At 44.6% G+C, this 19,382-nt stretch overlaps 1 protein-coding gene across 2 annotated transcripts in view; it reads right to left on the bottom strand.

Annotated features, from left to right (window-relative positions):
• Positions 1 to 6,772, bottom strand: part of FRMPD4 (FERM and PDZ domain containing 4) — a 411,398-nt gene extending 404,626 nt beyond the window's left edge. The window contains exon 1 of one of the 2 annotated variants that reach the window (XM_063341700.1): positions 6,595 to 6,772. In XM_063341700.1, the coding sequence (XP_063197770.1) occupies positions 6,595 to 6,692 (98 nt within the window). In that variant the 5' untranslated portion in view covers positions 6,693 to 6,772. The remainder of the gene's footprint in view (positions 1 to 6,594) is intronic. The other variant, XM_063341639.1, reaches the window with a different exon arrangement.
• Positions 6,773 to 19,382: the final 12,610 nt, after the last annotated feature.

Genomic DNA, 19,382 nt, shown 5'->3' with positions numbered 1-19,382 from the left:
AAACGAATACACTACACATGAAGCCAGACACATTAATGGTCAAGGTATGCCCAAAAGCATTTTTGCACAGAGACACAGATGACCGTGTCATGGCTTTTACAGGTGTCCTCTCCCTCCATCACATGAAATGTCTGTTGGGCCACATGCAGTATACAGCTGCCAGGGAAGGGCAAGCCATGGAGGGCTGAAACATGGCATTAACGTATGTTTTGCTCTCTGCTCCTATGGAATGCTTGGAGATAAAACTAAATTGGTGTCTCATTAGCACAAAGCTTTGAAAAAAAAAAAAACAAAACTTGAAGTTTGGCTGTGACTACACCCCTTACATGGCTATACATTACAGCAGGGTAATGTCATTTCCAAGACCAGGGCAGCAGACAAATACAGCAAATGCGGAGCATCTCAGTAGGAAATTTGAAATTCACCAAATGGCAAAGATCCTGTTACGATAGTTTTTCTCCCTCATGGCCAAGACACTTGATCTATTAAATCATGGAAATCACAAACCCTGCAGTCCCAGTGCACTGGGAGGATTGTATTAAACTCAGTCAGCAATTATCAGTAATAGGGGATAAAAATCTTTACTCTGAAAGTAAGCTTTAAAAGGTCATAATGTAATCGCTGTCACTGATGGTCCCCACAGTGTCTGTTAGTCTGATGCAAAGCAACAGAGAAGAAAGGCAGATGCATAAGTTGAATGCAAACCCTAAAATGCTATTTCTGTCACAGTGTTATTGGCAAAATTATAGACACAGCACACATCAGCTTTCTCCACACTTGCTAGCCTTAATAAATTTACCTTTATTCTTCACCAAATTTCCTCTTTATTGTTGTTCTGTGAATGCTCATTAAGAGCGAGCACAGAAACGCCAAATGAGACAGGGAAAGTGGGAAGTGTGCCATGAGTCAGTGGGAGATTCAGACAAGTTTTCCAGGCCCTTTGCATTACTCACAGAAAATGTAGTACACGAGTTAAAGCTGCGCTGCCAGATTAGATCTGGAGCTGGACATGGTGGCACTTTTTACTGCAATGAGATGTGGAAGGGAGACGTTTGGAGACTGATTTGGGTGTTGGGGATTTACACCCTGACAGGTGTTATGAGCCACCAGCTTGCACCAGTTCTGGGGTCCCAAGCTCCCTCGCGCCCACAGGTTCAACTGCAGAGGCATTTCTTGGTGCCATTTCCTCATCCCGAGGGCACTCCCTGCTCAGTCACATCTGGAATTTCATTCCCAAGAGGGCCCTGAATCCCCTGCACCACAGCACATGCCGGTTGCCCTAAGGCAACCGGCAGAATAGATTTCAGCTGTCCCTTGGCTGCTTCCAGAATCCTGCTCACATACCACAGCCTGGTTATGCACAGCAGTCAGCAGAGTTAATCCCAATCCATTTTTAAGGTAGTGCGGGTAAACTTCATTAAATTTTCTTGTGGATGCTCTTATATAGAATTGAAAAGGTCTTAGAGTGATTTAGTGCTTGGGCTCCAAGTTTTGAGGTAACACGTTATTGCGTGCCAGCTCCTACCTAAGCATCAGTGTGTGCTCCCTGCCCCAGCACCACTCTAGCTTGAATGACTTCACATTTGCTATATATTAAGAATCATTGACAATTACTGCAGATCCTTCATACATAATAATTTGCAATCTAATAGCTTGCTGCCTCTACTACACCACTTAGTTTATATCACTCTGAAAATAATTTCTGCTTAATTGAGTTAAGGTCAACTCTTATTGAGAGTGCTGGCACAGTGACTAAATGCAGTTCAGCTTATTTACTCTTAACTCATATTTTAACATTCCTGATGGTTAATGTACAAGAAGCAGATTTTTTGTACAGGAAACAAATAATTAGGAGCATCCTGAGCAGTACAGCTGTTTAGCTTCACTGTATGTTGTGATGCTACACCTTTGACTATGCCCAATCCTACTGAAACTAAAATGGTCTCCATTTCCTGGCAAATCGACTTCTTATTGTAAAATCGTTCCGTAAGTTACTTCTAATAGTGGCTTTACAAATGTCTCATGTGCTGCTTGAATGGCTCTAATTTGCTTAATAAAGGGACAATTTTTAGTTAATCAAAGGCTTCTCAGTGGATTCTGAATTAACAGTTGGCTTGCTGACAGGTAAAATTAATTAGAAATTTTTTTTCTCCTGCTAAAGGAGGAAAATAATCTCTTGCTTAAACACATTTGTGACAGAAGCTACCAGGAGGCGTCCCAGGCATTTATTTTCTGAGAAGCTAATAATATCAAATTCAGTAAAAAATAATAAGTCATGAATACCGGGGCTTGTGTACAGCTGCCTTTGCTATTAAACTCATTTTAAACAAGAAAAGTTTGCAGCCTTAAAGGTGCTCCTCCTTCTCTGTTTCATCTTAGTCCTGAACGCCGTAGCAACCTACCTGGCTGTAGGAAAGGCTGGCAGGTCCTCTTTCTGCCCACAGCACCCTGCCTTCCTCACACAAACTCACGAGCACTCTCTTCTTCTCTAAAAAAGAAGATATTACCGCATGGAACTGAAGTGGGCATCAGAACCCGAATGCCACAAGTTTCTGAGTAACCGTCATTCCTGCAGCTTCCAAACCAGGCTCAATATCTCTGCAGCACAAGCTGGGGCTTTGTAGCAAAATGTAGCCTCTTAGACAAAACCCCAGCTGGTTAATGTAACCACCAATGCTCTAAGGAAAGATGAGACAATTCCTGTATTGACCCAAATCTAAAGCAAGCCTGACTCTAAGGTCACCTTCAGCTTTAGCAGAGCAGAAGCTGCAGAGCGACATACTGCGCATCAAAACATCAAACACTCCATGCTGCCTCCCAGCTTTCTTCCCTCCAGTTCCAGGCACAGCTGAGACAAAATTTCTCTTTTTCCTCCGTGAGCCCTTGCCTGAGCCCCAGACACCCTTCCTGCCACCACAGAAACAGCCCCACAGCCCCCTTGGGGGGGCAAAAGCCACCTCACCACAAGCCCCCCTCTCTCCCACCCTGCTTTTCCAACCTCCTGTTGCCCATCAGCCCTTGGCACCCACCCCCCAAACTCAAGGGCCTTACACAATTACACAAGTGACGCTGCTTCAAGCCAGCCGTGAAGTAGCTCATTACTGCTGATAGGTGAGGGACCATCGCTGGAGTGATTCAAGAACGCGCATTCCGCCTCCCCAAATAAAACAATGCTCGTCCTGCAGCCGTAATCACAAGTCCCATCATATTATGACAGAACATCCCAAGGTGAAGCCCTTTTTGCTTTAGGCATTTTATAGCACCTGCCCCAAAGTGAGACAGGACATGGTCAAATGAGCTCTAGAAGGTTCTTATTGAGAAGTGCAAGTCTGCATGTCGTTTGAAAGACAGCTGGGGTTACTACAGTTCTGAGGTGTTTAATCAAGGAGGGGTTTCTTGTTTTTTCTCCCCCAAATTACCTTATAATAGTTATTAAAGCACCTGCCTCAATTGTGGAGAAAGTCATAGCCAGACCCCTGGCCAGACCCTGAAAGGTGCAGAGTAACACTGAATTTATGTAGATTTTAATAGGAGTTGAAGGTACTTAGCACTTCTTAGGGCTTGGCCTGGACACATCATACTCTTCCCCTTCAAAGAGCAAGTACCAACATAAAATGCTGAAACTGAAAATAAACTTTTTTAGAGATATGTGTACATATCTACTATGGTTGCCTTACAAGGCTTACCCAGCATTGTTGTTTATACGTCTGTCTGTCATTCCTAATAGCTTGTGAAGCTGCTGGCCGATTTCGAAGAGGTTTGACAGAGTAGCAGGAGAATCAAGGGTGTTTGGTTTGAACATGATTCATGGAAAGAGGAAGCGAGGCGGAGAAACAACAGCCACCCAAGCCGAACCTGTGTCTGCATGGTGGCTCAACATCCAGACACAAATCTTCAGGGAATCGAAGCATAAGACTGGCTCCACTGCTCACTGAACCGCTTCTCCGCCACCCTGAAATCCGTCAAAAACATCTGCTGGAAGCTTCACTGCAAGTGGAGCAGGAATCTCAGTGAGCCAAAAGTTTCACAGGCCACTAACAAATCACATATAGCTCCTAAAGTGAAGGTAAATCAACTCCTGTGTTCCTATTCACATACGAAATGAATAATACTTACCCTAGAACTGAAGGAGAAAAAACAAGCCATGTCACTGCCAGGGTTCATCCTACCAGCAGTGACCTCAATGAGTGCTAGATCAATTCATTTAAAAATACAAATTTTCAGCTTAAAAACAAAAAAAGCCCCAAACTGGATGAAGTGGAACATTAAAATCACTTCAGCATCTTTATCCTGAGAGGTGTAGGCACTGCAGAACAGGAGTCAAAAGCAACTCTATTTGATGTGTGATATAAATGTTCGTGAAGAGAGTTATGAAAAGAGTTGGTAAAGCCTACTGAATCCTCTGTACCTTCACCTCCCACGCCTGTTCTTCTCTGGACTTCAAAACACAGTGGAGTTGACCTCCTCTGGTGGGATATCCACATGATTGCAAAAGAAAATTGCTATTTGTAGCAATAGCTTATTACATATCTCCTTAGGGCTTACTATGGGCCTAGTATGTTGTGTTATGGAGGGAGGATGGAAGCATCCCCTATGTGCACGTATAAATGCATACTTCAAGATTTATTTTAGCTGAGACTAAACTGGTAACAATAATACAGATAGACTATTATGATAAGAAATGGACACTGCTATAAAGATTTGTATCCACACTTCCCTTATTCGTTGTCTTTCTTTATGTGGTGCTCTTTACAGGTTTTTATTTTACTCTTTATAATGGCAGGAGAAATGTAAGGAGAAGCTGATGTTGTTTGTGCTATCTCTTTCCTTTTCCCATCGCTTCCTAAGGTAAATGGAAGAACAGCCTGTGTGGCAGCAAAATTAATTTATTTTTTCTCAAATACAGCTTCTTTTTCTTTGTGTGAAATGGCCACCAGCAAAGTGTCACCCTCAGTCCAGGGGAACGGTGGCTGCGGTGGCAGCTCTCCCACGTCCCCACGGGGAAACCTGGGCCCCGGCACTAGTGGGTGCTGTGGGGCAGCTCTCAAGCCTCCTGTTCCCACAAGCCTTGCCAGAGGAGATGATTGATGGGGTAATTTACCCCAGATCTAAGTTAGGATATATCCTGCATGTACCTCTCTGCCCTGCAGGGCTGCTGATAGCAAAGGAGGCTGTGAGCAGTGCCCTTGTGAAGTGTGGGGTACCTGCTTGTAGGAAGCCCCTAACAAACTGCAGGTGCAGTTTACAGGTCTTGGGCTGGTCTCTGTTTCTCCTGGGGGACAAAGATACACTCCCTGTCCCCCAGACCAGGAAAGCATAGGATGCCTTACAAGCAAATAGGCAGGGGCACATGTCCAAGTGCATCTGCCAAGCCTGAGTACATGATCTTGACTCAGAGGAGTACGTTGGATGAGAGGAAAGGATTTGATTCTCCCTGTTCCCTTGATTCCCAGTGAACAAAGGAAACAGTAACATTGTCGTGCAGTTAATACGGTCACAGCTGAAAGACCAAGGCTGCGGCTGACTGTACACAGCACATCAATCAACACACGGCCCTCCAAAAGCCTGCAGAGAAGACCGCCCCCCTCCCTCTTCCCTCCCCAGACCCAGAGCTGCCTCCCCATAAAATCCTTCGTAATCTACAAAGATCAAGGGAATAAAGAGCAGGTGGAGCCAGCCCAGCTTTGTCCCATACCCCAGCTTCCAGCAGGGACGAGGGAAGCCTGGTCAAGCAGAAGGAAATCAGAGGTCAGTAAGTGTTGTGAGATACAGGTTTTCACCTGACATTTGCTGTATCAGAAAAACATCCTTTCCACTTAAAAAATCTGATTGTTTATGCGGCCATATTATTGATTGCAAAGGACATCTGAGTATCTTGGTGTACTGTTAAGGAGTTCTAAAGATTTTGCTGGAGTCTGGTGTGCATACGATGATCAAAAGAGACACCCCCAATTAGTATTGAAATTGAGCCAGGACTACTCGTCTTATCAAAGATTAAAACTGAAGCAAAATTTGACTTTGTCACTACGTTAGCCTAAAATGCTGCCAACATCTTTTTCTTCGTGCCAACTCTTCTTTCACCCCTCCAAACCCATTCTCCTCACTGCAGTTTTTTTCAGCTGTGTATTCTGGTCTTCAACATCAAAAGACACAGCACCTAGGTAGAAGCAAGTCTTCCCTGCTCTCTTATACTGGAGGGGACTTTTGACCTTTTAAGAGAAGAAAGAAACAGACTTTTCTACAGCAGTTTACAAAATTAAATGTGTACCAGCATACAACCTAGCCTGGAGTTGTCTTCTCTATCTGCCCTTTCAGGACTGCATCCAGCTCGATTTTTCTTCCTCTTTCAAAGGCACCTGAAAACTTCATAGCCCCCTGCCACACCGCACATGCATGAGGTGTGCCCGCGCCGTGGCTGTCCTCTGCCCAGGTCACCCTCTGAGGGGGCAGGAGGCCGGTTGCTGCCTGCACACCCCGGCATGCTGAGGGACACACGGACCTCAGTCTGTCCCCACGAAACACGGGGCAGTTCTCAACGCCATGAATCCGCTGCCAACACGGAAAGCGGCTACCAAACGAAGCGTTATTACTCACGGGCAAAACTGCTCCTCTTCCCCTTCATCCGTGACTCCGCTGATGTCCCAGGGAATGTGAAGGGTTGGCTTTTTCCCGTCTCCAAAGTCCCTCTCCATGGTGGAGACAGGAATAAATCACTGGCCCTGCCCTTTGCGGGAGCAAGTAGCACATGAAGCCGCTCTGCGCCGGCTGCCCCGCAGCTGGAAAAGGCTGGTGCCAGCAGGGCTTACTCTGTTGGAGCCACTCGGAGGGAAGGAAAATCTCAGAGAGGAGAGAAGGGGGGAGAGTGGCGGCGAGCGCGTGGAGCCCAATCACCTTCCATCATTTTGCGAGTTGGAAACAAGATACGGTTAAGAGGTCATGTGCCCTGAGTGATTTACAAACGCAATGGCTGCACGGGAAGCCGCATGAGGTTTTCTTTTCAGCAGAAGCAGCCGGGTTTATTGATATTTTGTCCAACATCCAGGCTTAGAGATTGCCCATCACATATAAGGGAGAGTGTTAAAGCACTTAAAAATATATTAAAACAGTTTTAAAACCCACAAGGTTGGGGGATGGTGTTTCCTCCAACCGGTTAACAGAAGTGTAGGATTTAGCACTTTCAGTAGCAGACTAAAAACCTCTCCAAGGCAGTAAGCGGAGCCTTGGATCCCAAGCCTAGCACTCATATTCGATAAGGAAAAATAGCCTCTTGGCCTGAACCGGGCTAATTTACTACAGGGATAAGGAAGATCCCTGTGAGCTTCCACCGTGAGCGTGGCTCTGTGTGTATCCACATTCCCCCCTCAAGTGAAAAACGAGGAAAACAGCGGCAGCCTTCCACTTGGTGTTGAATCAAGCCAGGGTGCTAGCAGGGGAGTCTTATGCAACACAGTGAATAAAGCGCATACCTTTCCTTGTGGATCTCTGTCTGGAAGGGGCTAACCATAATAATGCATGTAAAAACAAGGAGAGGGTCTTTGCTTATGGGAGAATATTGTGAACTCACATTCCAAGTGTTTAAAGTCCACCTAAAGGGAACTTTAAATGTAGCATGATCAGAGAGGAAGAGAAAGCTGTCAGGTACTTAGCCAGCAAGAAAAGGAAAGAAAGAGAGACGCTGAACACAGGGGAGCCAGCTGAATGTCTCTGGAAGTCTTACCTCCAATTACGGAATACGGAGAATGATTTAAAGGGATATTGTAAATTCAAATTCAGTGTTTTAAATAATTTATAGTTAGAATTTAAGTCCCTTGAACAGTCTATCCCTACACTGGTTTGGCTTCTTTCATCTGCTTAATATATTTCACACCTCTCCTCTAGCACAAACTGAATTTCAAGAGGCTAGAGATTTTCTTTGAGAAAACAGGTTCAAACTTGGTAGAAAACGCAGGAAACATTTCGCACAAAAACAAAGGACTCTTTGTCAGAGGAAGGTCTTTTAAAAACGTTAAGTGGGCTCAGTACCTCCTGCTGCTGAAGACCCCTCCATGGCTTGAGGGATTCACAGCTCTCAGTTGTGCCTTGCTAGAAGAATCTGCAACGCTGCAACAAGAGCTCGTGGCTGGACCATGCACGCTGTGCCTAGTGAGGCAGGGCTACACAGCATCCTAGGTAGAAAAGGCAGAGCGAGAGAGGCACCGCAGATAGGAAGGAGGCAGAGGCCCCAGGAGAGGAAGAGCATCCCTCTCTTGGCCGCAGCCTTGGGATGGAATGTCTGGAGAACCAGAGCCTGAGGATGGGAGTTCATCGGCACCCTGCTTGCTGCTTCTGCAAGGTGATCTGGTCTATCACATATTTTGTAAGGAAGCTGTGCTGGAAATCACTGTCAGCCTTCTTAGGGGAAACCAGCTCACAACAGTGCCTTCAAGGGTAAATACCCAGCAGCGAGGGGCTTCCCACTGCATGCGGACTACGGCAGAAATTCCAGTGCTAGCCCAGCTGGGCAGTGCCCACTTCTGCCTGCCCACCTCCTCCTGGCTGTCTCTCGGTGCGCATAAAAACTGTAAGGCTGGAAATGTGACTTTCTCTTTTGGTTTGACCACCATTTGGTACTGTGAGTCCATGACACACAGCCAAGGCTCCAGGGTACAACCAGAGCGAAGAGCGATGAAGAGAGTGAGCAGGGTCTGGACTGGGGCATGCTGCCCCGCACCACAGGCGTTACAGAGTCTCAGGGACGATAGAGTGCTGTATGACACAGCGGCTCCTGGACTGCTACAAATTTCCTTGGCAGCAGTTCTCATTCCAAGCCCCAAAACACGTATTTGAACTCATGATATAAAGTCACCTCTTTCCTAAGGTACCTTAGGAAGGTTCCTAAGGTACTTCTGGCAGTGCAGAAGATCTTGGACAGCATCATTTTAATTTGATGGCATTACTGTTTCCCTCTCTAGCTGGATGGTGCTTGGTGTTCTCTTTTCCTCCCACATCTAAAACAAGGACACTGCTGACGTTTCGACAGTTCTCATATTGGAATTCCAAATGGTTGTGAGTGCATTACAGAAAACACTTTAAGGGACTGTGTCTCTTCAATTATTTATGGCAATATTATACATCCAGATTTGTCTCAACATAAATAGTATCAAACGGGAGCAGAAAGACAATAAAACATTTGAGGCTATTTTTGAGACACCTAACATGCCACGGAGCTCCACACCCGCCCTCCAAGGTCTGTTCGTTCCACTCACTGCTGCAGCAGAGGGTGTGTTGGTAATCCTGCCAGGGATGAGAGAAAACCCTCCCTGGAGCAGATCGTACAGTCTGCAAGGTCCTTTGCAATCATTACTGAAAATGTCAAGTCACAGAATCATAGAATGGTATATGTTGGAAGGGACCTGAAAAACAATCTAATTCCAAACCCCCTGCCATGGGCAGGGACACCTCCCATGAGACCATGTTGCTCAAAGCCACTGTTTGTTTCACTTAATGGAGGCTTTGGATGCATTTCACTTCATGCTTAGTTTCTAATCTGACAGTCCTGGCATGAATGGCACCAGTGCACATCTTTTGTCCCACTAGGGCACAGAATAATTCATAGGTGGTCAGTGGGAGACCAGATGGCTTCTCTGAGCCCTGAGTGTGCAGGGCTCAGAGATACTCTTAGTGCAGGCCCAGTTAAGATACTCTTCCAGACTTGTTACTGATGCTTCATTTTCATATCCAAAAGAGCAGTCAGTGGAGCACTTCATTGCATAAAACGCAAAGTGTTTGGAGTTTTTAGCGGATGACTGGTGAATCCTGGAGTCCGGATAACATGTCTGTTCTTGCCTGAATGTATTACAAAGTTAGGAAACACAAGAAGACACTCAAGCCTCCTTGAGTGTTGCTGGGACGGTCACCACTCATTCCTAGGGGCTTTGAGGTTTTGAGCCACTTCCTGCAGGTAAGACTGCATCAGTGGGGAAGCCAACACTAAAATGCTCTCTATCCTTTGAGACTTATTTTCTAAAAGTAAATGTCAGTCCAGCAGTATAATAACGCCTGTATCCCAGAAAGCCAGTTTACACTGAGACTTACAGGAAACACCTTACCCGTACAGGTCCCCTCGTGCCCGCTTCAGGCACGGCCACAGGCCCCCAATAACTCCAACAGCATCGGAGCTGCCTTCGTTCCTCTCACCGTCACTGTCCAGAAATGCAGGTGATCTCTTTCAGATGCTTTAGGGGAAGATACTCAGAAGCAAAAGGAAGAAAATTTACCTTATTTCATCTTAGACATCTGAAAGTACCCCCTTGCTTAGATATATGACTGTGTTGCAGTAATTTTCATAATTTGGTGATGACAATTAAGGAAAGTTAAACACAGCTCAGGGAGATGCATTCATATTCTTAATTTGACTTCCAAGAGCGATTCCATGGAAACTCATGGGACTGCTCGTATAAACAGAGTTACGAAGATATGCAAGCTTTTGTGGCAACGGATTGCTCTATATCCCAGTGAATGTGAGAGACCTGCATCTTTGCTGATCAGTGCTCTTCCTTTGGAAATGTCTTCTGCGTCTGGGTTTGCAAGCAGCAGCGTGGTGCACAACGGAGTCGCACAGGCAGGCTATGTGTGCTGATGATTCACATGCTGCACAGCCACTCATCAAAGAACTGTATGCAAACCCCAGTGTCTTAAACCCAGCTGACAGTTAAAGAAAGAAAGGATAGTTAGAGAAAGGATGCAAAGGGGAAAAGACAAACAAGCCTGTTTGCCTGTTGTTGAGAGACTTTACAAGAACACATCAGAAAAACCCAATTCGGTCTTCCTTTTCCCATTGAAAAAGAAAAACATCCAACCCAAAGGCATTTTAAAAAGCTCCACCTGTCCTGAGCATGCTCTGGTACACTCTCCCCTTCCTAGAGCCTGTGAAAATAAAAAGCCCTGAAGAATACCTAACAGCAGCTTCTCTGTAGTTCAACCACACTCCTACTGGGGAGCCTCTGCTGATTGCAAACCCTCCTATGCCGTCCATGGCGAATTAGTGGAGAAAATTTTATTATAACATTTTGCAGCCCAATCCTATCCTTTCCCAGCCAGGGGGGAGCCGTTGGTGTCACACACTGCTCACCATGCAGGGTAGTCAGTCAGATTTGGGCTCCATTTACAGACCCTCACCTTCAGACTGACACCCGTGAATAGATGACTCACTGGGTGCTCAGGGACACCTGCCATACATCCCTTTTCCCTGCTATTATAGTCAATAAAAACACAGAGAAACCAAAGTGAGATTTCGTTTTCAGCAAAGCTAGGGCACAAGTGAAGGACCAACGTCAACAGAAGAAATCCAACGGCATATTGGCCTGAGATTGCCCATTAATCACAGGCAAAACCAGCCTAAGTGCACTGGCTGTGTCGGCCATTGTGTGCTTTCCAACCTCAAAGACACCCCTAAGTGAGAGACGGGGATGAGAGCACGGTGTGGGAGAATAGTCATCCAAGGAGATAAACATTGCATATTTAATACTAGGAAACATTCAAACATTAAGGAAAGGAGGTAGAAACGACAAGTAATAAGTAAATCTATATGGCATGGAAATTTCCTTTTAATTTCAAGAAAATTAGCATTTGTACCTGTGCATGCAGTCTTCAGAAGAGCAAAGCAGAAATTATGTGAGCTACAATATCAGTTATCTTCTGTCTCATCTATGTTTCCATTCTCTTTTGTAGAAAAACAAGGTTTGTGAATGAAGAAGGGAAACAAAAGGTGTCATATATCAGGTATATCAGAATAACTTTGTTAATTTTCATACTGTGTAACAAGGCAGAACAAAAACATAGAAAGAAACCTTATCTTTTCTCACAGATAAAGACAAAAAGGAAATATCTTTGTAATTAGTCGAATTGGTTTTGCACTTCTCCTTTCTAGAACATAAATCAAATGAGAAATATTTCTAAAGAAAATATTTGCATGCACTGCAAGGCTTTTCAGAGGATATTCAGGATTTAGAAGGTCACCATGAACTTAATGAGCTTTTCATTCACAGGTGGCCTTCAAAAATACATTTTAATTGACATAAGGAACTTTAAGAAGAAGTTGTATTGTGTCTGGCTTTTTAAGAGAGGGAAGATGCAATAGCTTTTTGGTCTTTTTACATTAGAAGAAAAAGAGAAGTATTTTTGAGATGCCACATGCTGGTGCTCAGCAGCAGTCTATGGTGTTCCCTAAGGTGCAGCCTGTAATTTGCAAGTTGAATGCAGGCCATGGGGGCAGATGAGAGCAGGAGGGTGCTGGGGCCGTAGGTAGGAATTCTCGGACACACGGTGCCTCCTACAGGTACTGACAGGCTCCTCTGGATGTCACCTTTCGCTTCGGTCCCTACTGGCAATGGGCAGGTGTTTTTACTCAAAAAGAAGTGTCACCAGTGCAACAGTAAATCCTAATGGCCATTCAGAGGACTCCTTTGCAGCTCCTACAGGCTGACCCTTTTAACCCAGTCAGTATCAGAAAGCAGAAAATTGGTTACTGCTCACTGAGTTTTCTTTCTGTTTGTGTTTGAATCACAATGCTGGAATTGAGATTCCCCTGAGCTGGGCACTGTACAACAGGAAGAGGCAGTCAATAACCACAAAAGACTGCAATCTAGATAGACGGGAGATGGAAAGAGAAATGAGACGGGGAGAGACACAAATTGTCCGAAGTCACACAATAGCAAAGAGCAAGCCACCATCCTATAGACACAATTGGATTTTACCTTTTAATCAGAAACATACTTCATGTTTTTATCATTTATACCACTTACCTTCCAACATCAACCAAATCTCCATAAAAGCAAAACAGTTCCCCTGCTTGAAACGCTTTCTAGGTCTCTCATAATCTCTGGTAAGAGAATTCTAATTCAGAAAAGCCAGGAATCAAGGACTAAATCATCAGTACTGTTGCTTTTATTATTAGCATTGCTGCACTTCAGCTCCCCACAAATTTTACATACAGCTGCAGCGATGCTGAGCTTTTATTTCTTTCATTGAACTATATGGGTAAAATTATACCGGGTCTCATTACCGCTTTTTAATCCTTCCCATATTTTGAGGCCTGTTAGCCAGGGAGAAGGAAAGAGAAAATGCAGTTGACTCTTATCAGTAAAACCCAACAATGGTCACTAAAAGAAAAACAGCAGGTCAGGCATAACTTGCCTGTGTCGCGTGTGAACTGGGCCCGGGTGCTGCCAGCGCACGCCTGTGTTGGTGAGCAGAGCTGACGGTGCACGTGGTGGCCCACGGCTACCGGCAGCTGTGGGGACAGCCAGCGCCGGGCTGTATTTCTGTGCCACTGCGGCTCTCTCGCAAGTCCTGTGTGGGCCACCCCTCTCACAGGCTCCAGGCTGGGGGAAAGAGCAGCACCTGGAATGTTGCTTTTCCCTTCCCCTTGGAAGCAGATCTATCCTCTGAGTGGGCACTATCTGAATCTGGAACGTGGCCGTGCTGGTGGAGAGGAGGATTTGCTCAGAGAAATCCCATCTTTTCCAAGCCCAAAAGAAAGAGGGGAAAACCACACTGACACTGTGATGTGCCTCTGGCTCCCCTGTCAAGTTGGTGAAAGGGGAATGAATGGAAATGACAAACACGGGACCTGCATCAGGCCGGCGTGCCTGCCCTCCCACCAGCCCAGTGCCCGGCTTGCTGCCGTCCCCCGACCCCACCACAACCCAGGGACAGAGCGGGGCTCTCCCAGCCTGGGCTCAGCCCACGTCTCTTACAAGTGCCCAACTCAATCTGGTTCCGAAGGACTGCTAAAAAACACGATCACGCTTCTTTTGTAAACCGGTGGTCTCCTGCCAAGTCGTTATCTCATTAGGTTGGCTTCTTTTATGTCTCTGAAAAATAGAGAGAGCCCTCTGAGCTTCCTGGACGGTGACAGGACGGCAGCGGGTGAGATTACACTGCCATGCCCATTAACACGCTGAATTTTATGTACCTCTTTGTACCCACGTCATAAACGTGACCTTTTCCTCAGGACTAGGGGATTGTTTTACCAGGCAGTCACTTTTCATACAATACTGTATGTTGCTCCTGAGACAATAATTCTGTCACTTCACTTATACAAAGCCGAATTCAAGTGAGAGAAGAGGAGATTAATTCCTGAACAACAAAATTATTGTTTTCACAAAAGTATCCTTACAAAGGACAGATTTGGCTACCTTTGTTCATTCGGAGTAATCTTTTCCTCTTCTCTGTGGATGGGTGAGTCAGGCTGCAGGAAGGTGGGCAGAATTTGGCAGGTGGAAAGCGGCTCTCCTTTCTACTCTGAGCCTTCCCCTCCTCCAAGCTAAAGAGACGTATCTGGAGTTGGAGTCCTAACAAAGTTTTAGAGAGATGGTTTTATGGTTTAGATGGTTTTATGGTTCTAAACAAAGGTTTAGAAAGATGGGCGTCACAGGTTCTTTCAAGTGCTTCATCAGTTCACGATGAAATGAGCTCAAAGATGAGATGAGCGGATCAAGTCAGTCTGATCAACAGAAAATGAGAAGATTTAAAAAAGGAGGTAATAAACACATTTCAGCTTCTAATTAATCTATCAAAAGCCCTGCTTTCCTTTTAGTCTAAAATAAAAGAGAAATTAATAAGATTTTTTTCAAAGAATATATGTATGATTGTTGTACTTGTTCTTTTATTGACATTGATTTTTAACCTTTCCTTATGAGAACAAATTTTTTTAAAAAAACCTTTATGTAAGGTACATTATTAAGCAGCTTTTTCTCTTTTTGTAACATCTGCATGTGTGAATGGCAGACAAATTAGTACTGAAGTCTTGAAGGAGCCTCAAAACACATTGCCTCTGAGGGTGCTAACAATCAATAGATGGGGGATACAGCAGTTTAACCCACAGTTTCCCGGACTGTTTCTCTCCTCCTCCATGCACCTGTCTTTCCTGTAGCACAGCAAGGAATATTAAAAGCACATAAAATGTGTTTTACTCTAGATAAATTATAGAAATAATTCAATTTTAAAAGTAGACCCACCCAGACACGCTAGCTTTCCCATTCCACCTCCCATCACCTCAGGGCAAAAGAAGGCGACCTCTGGTATGGACTGTTTGCCCCTCTGTTTCCTCTGCACACGCGATGTTTTGTTTCTGTGAGCAAACAACACTGCAGCCCCAGCCTGGATAAGATTGCTAAATGTTTTGACAGTTTGAGAAAAACCCAATAACGCAGCTCGTTCTCATATTGTGAGCGTAACGGTTTGCATAAAAATTCAGAGAGACACTGCTGAGGAACACTGTTTAATTAGACTGTAAGATCTCATTGCATCGTAGAAAACAGTGCAATCAATAAGCCCTACCTACAGTTGCTTAAAAATGGAAGTAATTTAGAAACAATAACAGCTGACAAAACCAATTTAAACCATCACCATGCTAAAGGCCTTGTTACTACTTTGCATCCTGTGTTGTAAACCTGCAGACATAGAATCAGAGAATAGAATCTTAGAGTTGGCTAGGTTGGAAGGGACCTTTCAGATCATCGAGTCCAACCATCAACCTAACACTAAACCGTGTCCCTCAGCACCACGTCTACCCATCTTCTAAATACCTCCAGGGATGATGATTCCACCACTTCCCTGGGCAGCCTGTTCCAATGCTCGATAACCCTTTTGGGGTAGAAATTTTTCCTAATATGCAATCTAAACCTCCCCTGGCGCAACTTGAGGCTGTTTCCTCTTGTCCTATCGCTTGTTACTTGGGAGAAGAGACTGATCTCCACCTCTCTACAGCCTCTTTTCAGGCAGTTGTAGAGAGCGATAATTTCTCCCCTCATAGGTGGACTTGTTCTTTTTTTGGCTCAGCTCTGTCAAAGCCAGCAAAAATGGGAGTCACATCTTGCGCAGAGGGCTGTAAACCTGAGCACTATACAAATAAAATATATATATATTAAGTATAAAGACTCAAAATAACATACCTCTGTTTTCCACACTCAACAACAGCACCAGTCGCTGTCAGCTGCATAAAGAGAATGAATCTGAAATCTGTTGCCAAATCAAACTTGAGCCTTAATGCGAAAGCCAAGATTTTATAAAAAGGCTAGACGTTATTAAGAAGACAGCTAATCAATCAACTACCCAGACACTCAGCTTCTCACCGAATCTGGTGCCGTTTGTAAAACATGTTGAGATCCTTGACTGGAATGAGATGCAATAGAAAGGCGAGGAACGACTGTGGGCAATCACACCCCAGTGATGAAGTGCCAAGGAAACGTCAATAGTAGTCAAATGGTAATTTTCCTGATTACAACATGCAATCTAGGCTCCCCCTTCCTCAGGGTTGATGCAAAGTTTTAGATCAACTGTGTCAGACAACCGAGTCACAAGCTGTGACTGGGTAAAAAAAAAAGCACATATTGAAGCCTAAGCATATACCTTAAACACGTTGTCTTCAGTGGAACATAAGCACGTCCTTAGTTTTATAAATGTGTTTAAGTACCCTCCTGGTGGGAAAGTGTTGTTAACGAGGCTTATTACCGTAATTTGTATTGGAGTCATTTACAGGCCAGAGTCTCAGTGTGTTTGGCATAGTGCAAAAATTGGAGTATCAGTTTCTCTGCTCTGTGAATTATAGAAACAAAGTACAAGAGAGAGAAACAACCGACTGGCAGAAAGCCATGGGAAGCAGCAGGAATGTACGCAGCAATGGGACAGTGGAAAATAATGAGGTAAACAGTGGCCACTGTAGTCAGAGAATGGCTTTCATGTCATCTAACTTCAGATTTTACAGTGTAAATTTGTGCATCTGAGTAAGTTGCCCAAGACTCCCTACATCTGATCCATTTATCTGACTCACCCTTTTATGTTGCAGACAAATCATACTTTAACATACCTCTTCATCTCCAAGTGCTGCAACGGAGCCCAGAGAGACCAGCTCAGATCCAGCCATTGTATAGAGCCACTGCCCATAAAAAGTAATACAAGAGAAAGGATGGATGATGATGATGATGATGATGATGATGATGATGATAATAATAATAATAATAATAATAATAATAATAATAATAATACTGCCACCCACAGTAACTTTAGCTGAAGGGTGGACTTTCACAGTGTAATATTAAGGAAAAAAAAATACTGAATTTTAGTTGAGACAGAAGCAACCACAGCAAAGGCAGACAGATACATTTGCACATCAGTGGCATGGTGAAGGCAGCTACATTTCACTCTGAACCAATTAACTCAACGAACGCCTATGGTGGAAGACAAAGAAGAGGTTGACACCTGCAGAACTTTTCTTGAATTTTCATTTATATTATATATATAAATGCTTCGTGTGCAAGCTGATGCTGAAGCCTCAGCTCTTTCTGTATTTATCCAATTCAGTAGCAAGCTAGACAGGAGCTCCTGGGAAAACCTGGAGCTTGGTCAGAGAAAGCTTGCTCCTGCATGACCTGTGATGCTGGCCCAAGCAGCCCCCTAACCTGTGTTTGTGAAGAACCCTTTGCCCAAGTCCTCTGCCATAAGTATAACAGCCCTTGCCACAATATCGCATGGGTGAAGCCTGGTCAGTCAGAAGGTCCCTCTGTAAGGGTTTTGCCCTTCCCTGCAGCAGGTTGCTTGGTAAGACTGATGGGGAACTGCCAGCCACATCCCACTCTGTGAAACCCCATGGGTCTTCCAGCTGTACATTGCGTCCTGCCACACTGACACTCGTCCTTGAGCTTATCTGATCCCACTACAGGCTAGTGGGTGGCTTCACTGAAATCTCATCAGTATCTGGCGTGACAGATTTGATCTAGAGTATGTGGTACTGCTGAGCATGTGCCTACCTTTTCACCCTGTGTGCGGCTGTGCTGAAGTTAGTGCATAAATGCATATACAATCCACATCTGAAAGCAACATTTTCTTTTTGACCAGTTAGGTGGCATGCCTATCTCCTAACCACGTCCTCTCCCAGGTACACCAAAGAGGTAGACCTTCTTGCTTCTTGACACTGCCTTGGCTGGATGAGGGTGCCCAGTTCCAGCTTGATTACCAGTATCCTTCAAAAGCACCCAGCATTATGACCCACAGAAGCAGATGAGATGTCTGAGATTTAACTGACTGCGCTGTACTTCAAGTAGGTACTTCTGGACCAGAACCTGATTTTGCTAGGTACTGCAAAAAGGGAAAATCATAAAGATGGCCCTTAGATTTGAAAACTTATGTGATAAAAGAGAGAAAATGGAAATGTAAACGAAAACCAGATGTCACCACTGTGGTCATCTTGCAGTCTCATTATACTTGTTTCACAGTTTTCTTTGTACTCTTGGTCTGCTGAGGCGTTTCTGAAGAAGGCATTAACTTTGCTATGAAGAATTAATTCCTCCCTAAAGCACACTGCAAATTATGTCACACTTATAATATTCAGCATGCCATACTACAAATAGGTTTCTAAAACGTCAACAATTTCTAAATAACTGCAAACTGCATCCGTGCAAATGAAACGCTAGTAGAAACAGCTATGTTCTGTTGTTCTCTAGATGCGTTTGCTGTTTTGGATAATCTTTTATAGTGCTGCAAAAGGGGTTTCATATTCATTAGTTGGCTCTTGTTTGTTGGAAGCAGTTGATTTACTAAATATCTTGCTTATTAGTGTGGAGGCATAGAACAGAAGGCAATACTTCATGATTGCATTTTAATAAACAACATTGAATCCTTTATTTTTAGTAAGTAGTTGGCAGGAGTTAGGCTACCAGTTTTCCTTTGTGAAAAGATTCAGCTGATGGAATCTGATGCTTCCTTTAAGTTGACCATGTCCTTTTCTGTCATCTTCCTACTAACACAGTTCTGCCAACCATTCAGGCCAAGAATCTTGCCCGTGATAGCTCAATAGCTTAAGTAGTTGAGATCCCAGCAGATAGCAGCACCCATTACTGACTCATGTTGCAACCTTGAGCTAATCATGTCATCTACTGTTGTAGAAAGTGTGTGAAACAATCTGTTGTGGCTTAACCCCAGCCGGCAGCTGAGCCCCATACAGCCACTCACTGCCTCCCTCAGCGGTGGGATGAGGAGTAGAAGCAGAAGGGTAAATCTGCAAAAACTCAAGGGTTGAGATAAAGACAGTTTGATAAGTAAAGCAAAGGCCGCACGTGCAAGCAAAGCAAAACAGGGAAGTCATTCACTACCTCCCCTCAGCAGGCAGGTGTTCAGCCATCTCCAGGAAAGGCAGGCTCCATCACGTGTAGAGGTGACTTGGGAAGACAAATATCACGCCGAACACCTCTCCCTTCCTCCTTCTTCCCCCAGCTTTTACTGCTGAGCATGACGTCATATGTTACAGACTATACCTTTGGTCAGCTGTCCCAGCTGTGCCCCCTCCCAACTTCTTGTGTAACCCCAGCCTTCTTGCTGGCGGGGCGATGTGAGGAGCAGAAAAG

Source organism: Chroicocephalus ridibundus, chromosome 1 (assembly GCF_963924245.1).
Source record: "Chroicocephalus ridibundus chromosome 1, bChrRid1.1, whole genome shotgun sequence".
Classification (NCBI taxonomy): domain Eukaryota; kingdom Metazoa; phylum Chordata; class Aves; order Charadriiformes; family Laridae; genus Chroicocephalus; species Chroicocephalus ridibundus.
Note: the sequence above shows the minus strand (reverse complement) of the source record. Positions and strands in the feature narration are given on the sequence as shown.